The sequence below is a fragment of the Pavona decussata genome, unplaced genomic scaffold, assembly GCF_977016875.1.
Source record: "Pavona decussata unplaced genomic scaffold, jaPavDecu1.1 SCAFFOLD_134, whole genome shotgun sequence".
In the NCBI taxonomy this organism is placed as follows: Eukaryota; Metazoa; Cnidaria; class Anthozoa; order Scleractinia; family Agariciidae; genus Pavona; species Pavona decussata.
Genome location: NW_028145547.1, coordinates 3,274,270 through 3,287,229, shown reverse-complemented (window position 1 = coordinate 3,287,229; position 12,960 = coordinate 3,274,270). Strand labels below are relative to the sequence as shown.

Sequence of the window (12,960 nt, the reverse complement as noted above, 5' to 3'; positions counted from 1 at the left end):
GTCTACATATCTGTTCGAGGGCTGTTGTTCGAGGGCTGTGTGTTACACCGCCAGCAATAATATTTTAGCAGGTGTCTGCTAAAATATATATTGTATGATGGGTCAGAGAATTTACTGTAATGCTAGGTGAACCCATAAAGTTCCTACTGAGCATTAGCCCTAGTAAGGAAATAAGAGATTGTACAAGCAAAGAAAAAAAAAATTTGACCTTGGCAGGAATTGAACCCACTACCTCCAGATTTGATTACTGTTGCTATACTGACTGAGCTACAAGGCTTAAGATGGGAGCAAGTCATGGGTGACAATGGTGGTAATTGTGGCAGTGAGAATGTGAAGGCTTTCAGCCATAAATTGAAAGTTGGGCATCCAAGGAGCATGTTCCTTGTAAATTTTTTAAAACATTAGGTGAATTTTGAAATTATGCATTTTCCCCAAAATGGGGCGTCTATACGACGCCTGGACGCCCTTCTGGCTAAAACATTGGTTGTACTTCTAGCACTCAGTCTAGCACTAATGACACAAATGATGGATCAGATAATTAACTCTGCAGTATTTGTTGTAGTGCCAAGTGAACCTAATGACTCAAAGTGAACTCTAATGACTGAAATTAAACACGTACATGCTTAGCTCTCTCCTCCGCAGAGGCTCCATCAGTGGAGAAACGTGGCAAAAAGGAGGGGAAAGGAAGGAAAACAGCAGAGGTTAAAAATCGGGGGCGCGCGGGGGACGATGGGAAGGGGGAAAAAGCGGGAGCTTCCTCTCTTTTCTTCTCCCTCCCCAGAGTCCCCTGCGCGCTTTAATATTTCTCTCCCCAGGCTCTACTCGTTTAATTTCCCTCTCTCCCCAGGTTTTCTAATAAGCCTCTGCGAAGGAGAGAGCATGCTTAGGGTTCAATTTACAATCATCAAAGTTACATAACCTTATTATATCAATCCCAATGGCTGAATTCAGCCATTGGGATTGATATGATAAGGTTATACAGCACATTAAAGTGTATGAAGTACAGCACTATACAAACATTAGAAAATGAGTGGCCTAGTTGGCACTATACAGCTGTTCTATAGTATAGCTCAAACAAAGACTGCGAAGAAAATACTCAAGAAACTCAGTGCAAGCAGAGGTTTCTCTTCGTTTGCATCATCCTTGGTTACCTAGGTTCCCATTTTCATTCTTCTTTCCCCTCAAACAGAACTGCGATGCGAAGCGACGACAAATTTTGTTTGAGGACAAAGAAGATTGAAAACCTGTAAGGACGTACGTGACAAGCCTGGTTAATCCTCGGTCTAAAATCAAACTCACATAGCGATGTTAAACAGAAGGTAAGCTTACAGTAGAACAATAGTGCACGAGGCAACAAAAAGAAGAAAACAATTTTAAAAAATTGTCACGAAAATGGAAATGTCACGATTTTACACAGAGTATCGTCCCCTTCGCATCTGTCCTATTTCACCACGACAAAAATATAAGAAAACAGAAGCAACAAAGGGAAACCTCTGCTACTAGGATACGAGAAACTGGAATATTTGTGTTAGAATACTGTACTCCCTGGGTACGTACCTAAATAGATAACAGTGGTAACGACAACAGTTTGATAACGTATATAAACTATATAAGTCTCGCCTCACCGCCATCTTGCATGGAAATCGTCGGGGGAGAGCACGGGGAGCAAAACCCCTGACCTTGGGAGAGCACCCTGCCTAAAGGGCTTGACAACAGAGGAAGTTGGTAAGGGAGATGAGAGAGGAATAGACCATTTCCGAGTTGCTTTGAACCTCATTGTGAAAACGAGGCTAGGTGCAAAGTTTTTGCTACTGTATCAGTGCTACTGTATGAAAATTAGTTTTCATTCAAATGCAAACAAAACTAATTATCATATGAAAAGTTTTGCACTAAGCCTCGCTTTCATAGTGAGATTCACAGCAACTCGGAAATGGCCTATTAAAAAGACGGTTCATTTTAATTTCATAATTCCATTAATTTATTGCTTTTTGAATACGTAGCTATACCAAATTGCAGATATACGGGTAGCTGTACGCATGTTTTGCACAGATATTATCCCTGATCCCTGGAAAAAAATTCAATCCTAGAATTATTGGCGGTAGCCGGGATAGTTTCTACCTTTATTCATTTATTTCTTCCATCTTAAAGCGGAAACTATCCAAGGAAACAGGCCGTCTACGGTAATGAATAAAATTAAAGTGTTCACAATTTTTCGTGAATGTCATCTTGTTTACTGTACTTAACGTTAACGTCGGCCTATTGTTATTGTCTGGTCATTCGGTGTTGTGAGATAACGATCGTGCGCGCCAAGAGACTGCAGCATGCGATGTGAAAACTTAAAATTCAGATTCACAACCGGGCTGGGAGAGAGGGATCATCGTCATTTAAAGAGGGTTCTCTGTTATTAGAAGGCGACCTCATGGAGGGGTATACGGAAAAGGGAAGGAGCCTGGGGTTAAATGTTGATATTCAGCGGTTTGAAAAGAAATACGTGTCAGCGTCCTTAATATCTTTTAGGGCGCTAATTTTTGTTCTTGAAAATAATGAAAAAATAATTAAGCAGCGGGAGTAATTAAATATTTATCATCTTTCGAGTTTTTCCCTCGCCGCAGACACTATTTCGTGAAACAATGGACAATTTGCAAACCAGAGGTGTTAAAAAGCCGGGTAAGAAATATACCGTGATAATCTTGGCTGGTGACTCATTCAACAAGCGTAAGAAAGTGAACGCGCCCTGAAATGCAAACCTGAAATACTGGATACAGTTATCATAAAAATGAAAATTAAAAAAAAGAGAGAAAACTTATAACTGCTTCCTAGGCAAGTAGTTAACATATAAAAGTAATGAGATGTGAAATATTTAATAAGAACCAAAGTATTTGCTGTGTACCGACAAAACTATTAAAATAACCGGAAATACACAGTACTGGGATTAATTCTTTCCCAACAACATCTAACCACTAAATGCAAGGTTAAGCATGTTTAGGGCAGAATTTAAACGCCATAGACTAGCTTGATATAACCGCAACCATGCTTTTTGAAAGAAAGATGCCCAAAGCCAAAATATTTCATTTCATTATTTCATGCGATTGTATTCGAATGAGACTGTGCCGTGGTCTGGCGTTACGAAAATAGTCATTTCATTTCGAAATTTTCATCCTGAATCATCTGAAAACTATTCAGTGTAGGCGTAAGTGGGATTATGAAACTTTGAACAACGCGTTAAATTTTCATTAGGAACCAGCTAAGAAAGTGTATTGTGGAAATAGTCTGATTAGTCTTCATTTCCTTTAACAAAAACACAACGCTTCCTAAACAGGCTTATTCTTGTTTGAATGCATCACCTTTAACCGGTAACGGAAGGAAGACATCTAACACAGTGCTACATCTGATACTCTTAGCAACTGGAAACATTTTTCGTCTTTACACCAAAGTGCAACGCTATACAACTGGGAGGCCCTGCCTGAAACTCAACGGGTCGTTGATTTTCCAACTTAATTTGCAGAGGTAAGTACTTTGCGTTCTATGCAAATCCTTGTTTTACCTTTAATTGAAAAAGATTGTACGTTTCATCGATCTAGTTTATTTCTCAAACATTTCAGTGTTTTTTTGGTGCAGTTTGACCTGTTCATGCTCCCAAAGGATGACGAATTTTTCGATTACCTTGCTTATTGCGTTCTCAACAGGTGAGTTTTCAGGTCAAACGTAACGTTTAAAATAACGTAATTTGATTAATGTACAAGTTAATAAAATTAGTCTCCGCTTTTAAGATGTTCACAGAGGTCAATATCTTTATTACTGCCGTTTGGAGAGAGTTTGGTACTCGACAATGCGAAGAACGTAGGGTTCACTTTAAAAACCGGAGATATTTGTGGAAAATATGTCGTTTAATTATTTATAAGGTGTGGGGGAGGGACAAACAAAAACTGTTAAAAAACACAGTAATTGGGTGCACTGACGGCAAAGAAATGTACCAAAAAGTGCCGTGGAACGCACATGCAGAGTTTCCATACATTTGTCTGTATAGCGAACCAGCCGTGAGCTGCTACTAAAAATAGTTCGCGGGAAAAAGTACAGGGAAATGTATGGAAAGTTCAAAACACGACTGGACGCTTTCTCGGCAAAGCTACATCCCTCCAATTTTGTTCTTAAAATCCTTCTCCTAGTGCCAAAAGTTTCCAATTCATGAATTTTTCAGAAGCGATGTTTTATGAAAATTATTTGACATCGGATTTCCATACAAACACTGTTATTTCAAGCCTGTTTGCCTACCCGTCAAAATGGCGTCGAAAACCGTGATAAGGCCTATTGTTAAAGCTCCCTAAAACTGATTGAGTGAACGTAGAACGCACCGTTTTAATTGTCGACGTGAAATTTCCTGATGGGACGTTCTCAGTATAAAGGACGTAAACACACGACGACCACGAATTTTTCTTTCTTTTTCTAAACTTAGGTGCGGTTTCCAACATTTAAAACGAGTAATCTGTTAGAATAATGGCGACGGCGTTTAAAAAAACGCGAATTTATTTTAGTAGTGAAGTTCTCGTTGCAGTTGCCGTCTTCCTTGCTAAAGCTCCCTGTTGTTTTTTTTTTTTAACGATGCCTGTGGACGATAAAGCATTCTAACTGCAAACAGTAACCATCGCTGGCAACAAACGCGTCAGTTACGGTGAAGGGACAAATGCTGTGTGAAGACCGATGTGCGGAAACGACCGTGCTTTAAAAGGACGGTGTCTCCTTTTGCTGCTGCGCATACATTTTGCGCATTTTGGGACATTCTCGTCCTCGATTCGTGGCGCTGGCCAAAAGGATCGCGGCTCGCGAGACGAGAATGATCTCGAGAAGTCGGATTTCTTCATTCCTTGTAATTAAAAACTACTTTGCGGAATTCATAACCACGCGGGAAAAGCAGATCTCATCAAGGGTTATTGAAATTCAAAACAGAAAATTGTGGGTAACTACGCATTATTTAGCTTTAATTTGGAAGGAAATGCCATACCTTGTTAGTATTTTAAAGCTTTTTCTCGGCGTTGTTACTTAATTTTTATCTCTGAAAAATGCATGGTTACCCATAATTTTCTTTTTGGATTCCAGTGGCCCTGGCTAAGATCTACTTTAACTTTCCCTGATAGTCATAAACTGCGCAAAAATACATTTGTATCAGGAGACACCGTTTTTAGGAAGGTTATAGAGCTCCTGCTAAGTGGAGAGCCAGTCTGACTGTTCACTGCTTAAAATCTTACTCTCTTACCGAGGCTAATGCTTCCTCTCATGCATGTACACTTTAATTTAAACTCCTCTTTTTCTCGAATTTGTCACTTCTTATTTTCCTGGCATTTTATTTTGGACAGCTTTGGTGAAGAAAATCACTGCACTGGAATGCTACAACTGCAATGCCAGCTGGTCAGCGAGAATGTGTCTTAAGAGTTCTCGAATTGAAACTTGTCCATATCGGCACTCCGTTTGTTTGACGGTTGACGCTACAGTAACAACTTTAAAGGGTGCAAAGTCCATTCTGTTTTTAAGGTAAAAATGGTGTGTCTGTCGTACATAATTAACAGATTACAGAGAGATTAATAAGTGCCCAGCTAACAGGTATAGACTTGCTCCCTTCAACTGGAACATATTTTTATGGTTATTTCGGTGGCATGTGGGGGAGAGGGAAAAGACAAAATTTAACTGCGAGCTAAGAATATTTTTCTCTGATGTATAGCGGTAGTATTTTAATTAATAGGGAGGATCAATTAGGTCGTAAAGCTTTGACTGGGTGTGCCAGCAGCACCGTCAAAAGCCTATATTCTTATATATAAGTCACTTGTAAAACATACTCAAGAACGTTTGACAGAGTACATAAATAACAAAGCCTGTTTCATTGACCCAAGACCCTTTTGATAAACAACCCTAGAAGTAGGATCATAGGGCGGGAATGAAATAGAACTGTTCCGGTAATCAGTTCTTGTAAGGAAATAGTAAGATTTTTTGCGCGGAAGGTATGTGCAGTAGTCCTTACAACCTCGTTAACTTTCTATTTGTATTTCTCCAGGAAATGTGAACGTAAATACAAGTGCAATTCTGCTCAGCCTTGCAGAGATATCAAGCTGAAACTGTGGAAGGAGAGGCCAGGTTTATATGTCAGTTCATGTCGACCCAAGTGCTGCTCGAGTGATTACTGCAATCATCCACTACCGACATTGACCCCGCCCAAAACAAGCACGCGAAAAATTCTGCCAACATTGCCGTCACATAAGTTCCCTAACAAATGTTTCGAAATCAAACCGAAATTCGTCTCGAAGCTAGCTGGACGTAAGCCGCGAGAGAAAAACTGCTCGAAGAATGGCACATATGATTCGTGTTTCTCCCTTCAAGCACAGGTTTTGGACAATACCACAGGGAAAATTGTAGAGACAGCGGTATGGAAAGATTGCGCGACCAATGACCGTGACTGTCGCGCAATTTCAAACAGGTGCGCAAAGGTGCGAGAATTGGTCGAGAGTCAAGGTGCTTATGTGGGGAACTGCGTTGTAAGTTGCTGTGACAAAGATTTGTGTAATTTATCTAGTAAGAACGCTTCCCTGACTAGGGCTCAAATTAAAGCAAATCGTTCAAGGCGAGCAAGTGAATTTTCAATTTTGGTGGTTGTCCTTTGCGTTGGAATTACTGGTTTGATAACTTAAAAAATAAGTCAGCAATTTTCATTATAACCTTTTCAGGAATTGTATATAAACAGCTCAACACTATAATTGTTGATCCCTCTTAACTGTCAGCTCACGGGAGTGAGGCCGACATTGATCTCTATCAAAAGATAGAAATGTCGTAATCTAATTGTTAATTATAATATCAACAATATCAACGATTTATTCAAATTGCAAAGTAAACATGTATGCAACACAAAAATATTTTCCTTCTTTTTATACTGTGTAACATTATATATAGGAACTCTAAACTTAACATTTTAGACTGATTAAGCTAAAAAAAAATTATTTAAATAAAGAGCACGAGGGCTTTTCAACGGTAGAAATTCAATAAAATTAATCTTGTATGTTCTTTGCCTGTTTGTTTCCTCGTTGGCCTTTTACTAAACCAAAATTTTGACTTATCTTTACAGTTGGAATCAGAAAAATGTCAACACTTTTATTAAACTCTGAAGAATAACGTGAAACAAAAAAAGCTCAAGAGGCTTCGTATCTGTCTTTTGTGAAAGTTGTTTGTGGTTTGAGACCCACCCGATGATTGGGTAGCTACTCAAATTAAAGTGTGGTGTTTGTTGTTATTGTTTTTATTTTGTTTGTTTGCTGTTGTTTTTCTGCGTCTACTGGATTCAAAACACCCTAGAGAAGTGAAACTCACAGGGTTATCGAATGTGTGAGTCCATCCGTCCAATGGTAATGTAAGTAATGATAGAAACACCGAAAAATTAATGAAGTTCAACTTTATGTCGACTGATGGTGATCACACAGACACTAAAGGGACTTGGGCGACCGATAACGATGTTGGATCCGAACCAGAAGTGCGGTTAAATAACTTTAAATTTCTTTAATTAGCAATGAGGGGAAAGAATGCTTACTGCAGAATCTCATGTAGTAACTGGTAAATGGGAGAGTAATGGCTTTAAAAATATCAAATCTATAAACAGAACCTGAAACTGAACCACGGATCAGTGGCTAGCTCATGCTAATTTTGAAATACGTACTTTCGTGTTAGTCCAAGATGATCCATATTTATTGCGCTAATAAAAGAACAAGAGGATCAGAGTTTTTTTGAACCGCAACTAACAATAGTTTACTGAAAATGTCCGTGGGTTTTTTCCCAGTCAGAGCGAAAGAAAACAGAAATGCAAGTACACTTTAATTAAAAGTGATGCAGAAGATTCGGGGGTTGCGTTTCTCGGTGTCATGTTGCTTTCTTTGAAGACTATTTATTATTATATTATGAAAAAGGAAAAAAATAATTACTCACAGGACAATAACGGCCACCTTTTACAAACACAAAACACAAATATATATATTATCGAACAGTAGCCCACCCAAATAGTATGCAGGTGCAAGTTTTCCATTAACGAAACTTTCAAAACCGACTTTGTTCTTTTTGTCTGTAGCTGTGTGAGACAATCTATGTTTTTCAGTGCAATGTCATCCAATCTAGGGATCTTTAAATAAATTGAAAACATTTTGCCAACAGTTATATTGATTTAAGGTTAAAGGGGAATATTAAATCTGGGTACAGTACTACGTATTAACCATCACTGTAAGGGAACTCTGAAACCGCATCAAGGGAAGTATTTGTTGTGCGTTTTTTCTTTCCCATTTTTAAAGCTCCGTGTAAATTTTGGAAACGAAATTCGGAATTTAGCACGGTCAATATGGAAGTATTGTTCCTCACTTTGATGGTTCTGCTGGCCATGAATTCGGGTAAGTTATAGCTTCGTTGATTTACCTTTTTATGACATGAATTTGGTGTAAATATTATTTTTAGCGCTGATTTTCCTAGCTACGTACTAAATGGGTGTAGAATGGAATCCAATTTCAGTTGCGAAAGGGTATTACTACGCAAGGGAGAGAAGAAAGAAAGGTTTCAACATTTCTAAGAATATCTTTGAATCAATAAGTACTAAAGTACGTAAAGAGAACATAGTCTGATGCTACATTGATGTTGAAGAAGCAGTTCGCCGCGCATTTTTCGGAGTAGCTAGAGCCGAGGGCTAACGACAAAAATAAATCGGGGATAATTAAAAATTGAAGCTGAAGTTGAGAAAGAAAGGTTTTGGCCTCACAAAATCAACAAAAAAAAAACCTTTGCCGCCCTTGGTTGGATTTTTTGACAAAATTTCTGAATGAGTGACAACTTCATCCCCAGTGGTTTTCCCCTAAGAACGAAGCTGCAATGAGCAAGATTCTTAAATTCTCAAACTCTCAAAAATTTCCGGAAACTGTGAGAGTAGACTACTGGCAGTCCCTATATCAGGTGCGAGGGTGAGGTAATCACTGCATGCGAAATACAAGCAAGAGAAGAACAAAGAAAAGGCGAGAGAGAAAGGTCGGATTGCTTTTAAAGGTTCTGGAGACTGAGGAGGTGTATGTTGATATAAACGTTGTAACTCGTATCAATCTTACGTCACTACTTAGTTAGCTGCATTTAACTTTCTAAATAATAATTAGTCATTTAGGTGTTTTATTTATTCATTTATTTTCTTATTTAATGCTCTTTCTCTTTGTTTAATGAATCATTTCTATTTTTGTGCCGTTAATTTTCCGTTCCTTTTGAGCGTCCAAACAACTGTAAATGCTACCCACCTCGAATAGCCCTTGCTAATTGTGGGTATGTAATATTGTAATTTTTCTTTTCTCATAATAAATTGTTGTTGTTGTTGTTGTTGTTGTTTTTGATTGTACCTGACTGGTAAAATAAACGGTTCTAGGAGAACCAGAAGAAGTTTAAAAAGTTCAGAATGTTCAAAGAAACAGCACCACATGAAACAGTACTCTTCATTCAACGGCGGAAAGGATAAATTATTCTAAACACTGTTCATACTACTGAGCAGAGTACAACAGTGGTGAATAAGTAACATGTTTTTATCTTAATTAAAACAAGCTTGATTGTTGCCTTTCTTTCAGCCCGAGCTCTGACTTGCCACAGCTGTCCTACGGGCACCACCCTTAACAATTGCGTGACAGGTCACGCTAGTGTGGCCTGCTCAGTGGACACAGGATACGACCACTGCTTCACAATGAAGACGTATGTCACAAAAAGCAATGGCCAACAAGTCACGTATCTGGAAAAGCAGTGCGGTGTGGCCTTTGTTTGTAACCACCCCGATACAAAATTCATCTGCAGCAGTAAGAACACGACTTACGCTGTGCAAGGTCATGTGATGCACAATTGTACTTGGCGATGCTGTACCACTGATATGTGCAACAATGATGATCTCGCTATACCGGCACCAACTCGTGTTCCTGTTGAACCCACGCTCTCTCCGTCGGCCAACCGTTCATTGATTGTGAATGGTTCTGTTGTTGTAGAGCTCAGTACCCCGAAAACCGGAAGTGTGCCGACAACTCCACCTGGCTGTGGTGCGGGTTCAGTTTATAAGCCAATGCGCAAGTCTATTGCCTTTGCTGCCATGGGTCAGCTTACTCTAATTTATTTCAAAATGATGTAGTTGTCAAACTTTTATAGACATTTAACTGTTGTGTTGGGTTCGTTCAAGTTTAACTTGTATACGAGTCCATATGTTCTAGCCATCCTAGGCAGCTATTGCTGCAAGATCAACTGCAAGTTTGACGCGAATTGTAGTTCCTAGAGCAGTGAGAATTAAACGAGTTATAATAGTATTGACCGTTCATGAATTCCGTATAAATTTTACTGCAGTAATCCACATTTAGCAACCAGTCAATATCAGATCGAAAGAGAATTTATGCATATACCTAAAATGAGGGTCACCATTAGGGTTCTTCAATTCCGCCATCTCGGACAAAATTTTCCCTCAATCCCGTAACCCGACTGCTGTTTTAGCCCAATCCCGATTCCAGCCAGGTCATAAATTTTTTTTGAGCCCCTTACGTCCACGAGAAAAGGCATTTTCAGCTGGATGTAAATTGCCACTGCAAATCTGAGCACTGGTCTTTGGTCACCGAGAAATTAGCTGTAAGATTATTTCTTCTATTGGCTTTCCACCATAACGACGACATCGCTCATTTAAGACGTTTTCAAAGTTTCTGCGAATCACGTCAGCCAATAAGTCAGTTAGCAATTTCTTTTTAGAGCTTTTTCTTTTTCCTTTTTTTTTCTTCTCTCAATTGAATGGTGAGGGCTGCTTTTCTTATCACGTTGATCCTTGGAAAACTTTTCAGTCAGGGATAATGGCCATCAGTAAGTCTGAAGAGCATTGCTACTCACATACCACAACGTGGGACTGCAACAGCTATTTGAAAAGATGACAGGCCAAACACGATTCTCGCTGGTTGCTTAATGTACTATAGACTTCTGAATTAAGTGCTTAATTTTCTGAGTACGTTCTAGAGATTTTCCTTTTCAATCAAAATGTGGTGAGATCTCTCTATCGACCTTTTGATTTGGAGGAGGCAGCGTGGTCGAGTGGTTACGGCGCCGGAGGTCCCGGGTTCAAGTCCTGCTCTGACCACTATATGGAGTTGTTTCTCGGTAGCCCCAAGTAAGTTCAACTCCTCTGCCGCGCTTATAAATAGCCAGCTGGTCTGCCTCCTGCCAGTTGGGATTTTTAACCATATTATTTTCAAATATTTAAATTATTTCTCTGTGAATTTTAATGCTCGGCCCCACTAGCACTTGTGCTATAAACACTGCCGAGGGTAAACAAAGATTATTTATTTATTTATTTTATTTATCATGAAGGAAACTACTCAAATTTACCGAATGGAGATTTTCTTATCATTCGGAGCCGTTTGAATTATTTCCTTTATGCCGTTGTGTACGCTAGCTCTGTGGCATTTGTTTAGGCTAATATCGGCTCAAGTTAACTGCAAGGTCTAAGCACTGACGAAATTTTATCTGTAAAGACATAGAACCCGTAATGAATTTCTTTTCTCTTCCAGCACGGTGACAACCAGATTTTCATTGAACATTCTCCACACCGGACTTCCCGGATCTCGTTTCTTTGGAGTAACATTTCCCGCATCCCGCTTCGTAAAAGTGTCAAATCCCGCGTCCCGTCACCAATTCTAATCCCGAATATCGTCGCTCTTTTCCGCTAAAATCCCGAATCCCGACCTTTAAAAAAGCCAAATCCCGGATCCCGAAAAACCTATTGGGGACCCTCTAATATCATTTTATAAGTAAAAACCACAAGTCTTAATAAAACGCAATAAAATGACTTTAAAATTAGTACTTACTGCTTGAATACATAAAATATACGCATACTGCTAATCATCAAATATACAATTAACAAAAGGACGGCAGTTTTCTATGGTCTATGCTCTTATAGACCATCAAAAGACGCCATAAAATGTTCAAACATCATGTGCGGCTCGTGACATGGTTTTACAGCTAAGTTTTGAACCTTTTTATGGCGCCATTTTATGGTCTATAAGAATATAGACCAAAGAAAACTGCCGTCGATTTGCTTCTTAAAATAACCCGGAAAAAAATATGGAATTCTCCTACTCTTATCGACAATAACTACTAGCCAATCAGCGCGCGAGAATTCTAACAATTATTGTAAAAATAGCATACGCTGTATTTACACCAGCTGCAAGGATTGTTATATAATTAGTGCCATTGTAAGGTGTAGTGGATGCCTTATTAGAAAAGAAGTGAGAAACAAGGGCGCTGAGTTAGATAAGACGTAATTAACACCTTGTGTAAGAGCTTTTCAGTTGTCAGACGTTCGACCGACTATCGATCACTATCTAAACGCCTGTGTTATCAATGCAAGTTTGGCCGGCGTTAGGATTTATGCAAAGCACTCCTTAAGCTTCTACAAAGACGCAGTTTGCGGCAAATAACTAATATCATCGCTTTTCGCAGTGTTCATTCACTGTTATGTTCCATTTATTCTGATGCCTATTCTTCTAGTTTCGAAGTGTAACATTCAGTGTAGCAATGTCAGCAGACAACAATTACAAGTTCATTGCCTCCTGCTGGCGTTAAGAAAAGTATTACTTCAACCCATGTGAAAACAATAGACGTAGAGCAGAAGTTTTTTAATTTCCTGAAAAAAACTACGTTAACGAATCAAATAACGGGATGTCACGAACAACATTGCGTTTAATAAACACTGATTTCCTCCGGCATGTAACATAAACTTAACCCCCACTTCCGTTCTGAATAGCTCTTTAATATATGGGAAATATATAGTTAAATGTTGTTCAGTTTTTTTAAAGTGTTTTTCAAAGCACTTTAAGCATAAATTTAGCGTTGATGAGGTCTAAGTAAGATAAATCTTTCACTGAAAACATTTTGAACTGAAAGACAATCATTAAATTAACG

The 12,960-nt window shown here is 38.9% G+C and overlaps 2 protein-coding genes across 2 annotated transcripts; both read left to right on the top strand.

The window, feature by feature from the left end:
- The first annotated feature begins 3,610 nt into the window (after nt 1-3,610).
- Nucleotides 3,611-7,005, top strand: LOC146467767 (uncharacterized). The gene is made up of 3 exons (XM_085125699.1): nt 3,611-3,686; nt 5,352-5,526; nt 6,044-7,005. Exons 1-3 carry the CDS (start codon nt 3,644-3,646, stop codon nt 6,672-6,674), a joined length of 849 nt encoding a protein of 282 aa, XP_084981825.1. The 5' UTR covers nt 3,611-3,643; the 3' UTR covers nt 6,675-7,005.
- A 1,293-nt stretch (nt 7,006-8,298) lies between these two features.
- On the top strand, nt 8,299-10,156 carry LOC146467766 (uncharacterized). Its single transcript, XM_085125627.1, has 2 exons — nt 8,299-8,408; nt 9,612-10,156. Exons 1-2 carry the CDS (start codon nt 8,360-8,362, stop codon nt 10,154-10,156), a joined length of 594 nt encoding a protein of 197 aa, XP_084981753.1. The 5' UTR covers nt 8,299-8,359.
- Nucleotides 10,157-12,960: the final 2,804 nt, after the last annotated feature.

What these genes read in the sequence shown, in the direction of transcription:
- LOC146467767 (XM_085125699.1), top strand. Translation starts at nt 3,644, where the DNA reads ATGACGAATTTTTCGATTACCTTGCTTATTGCGTTCTCAACAG. An exon ending in GCTTATTGCGTTCTCAACAG is followed by an intron (nt 3,687 to 5,351) that starts GTGAGTTTTCAG and finishes TATTTTGGACAG; the next exon opens with CTTTGGTGAAGAAAATCACT. An exon ending in AAGTCCATTCTGTTTTTAAG is followed by an intron (nt 5,527 to 6,043) that starts GTAAAAATGGTG and finishes GTATTTCTCCAG; the next exon opens with GAAATGTGAACGTAAATACA.
- LOC146467766 (XM_085125627.1), top strand. Translation starts at nt 8,360, where the DNA reads ATGGAAGTATTGTTCCTCACTTTGATGGTTCTGCTGGCCATGAATTCG. An exon ending in TCTGCTGGCCATGAATTCGG is followed by an intron (nt 8,409 to 9,611) that starts GTAAGTTATAGC and finishes CCTTTCTTTCAG; the next exon opens with CCCGAGCTCTGACTTGCCAC.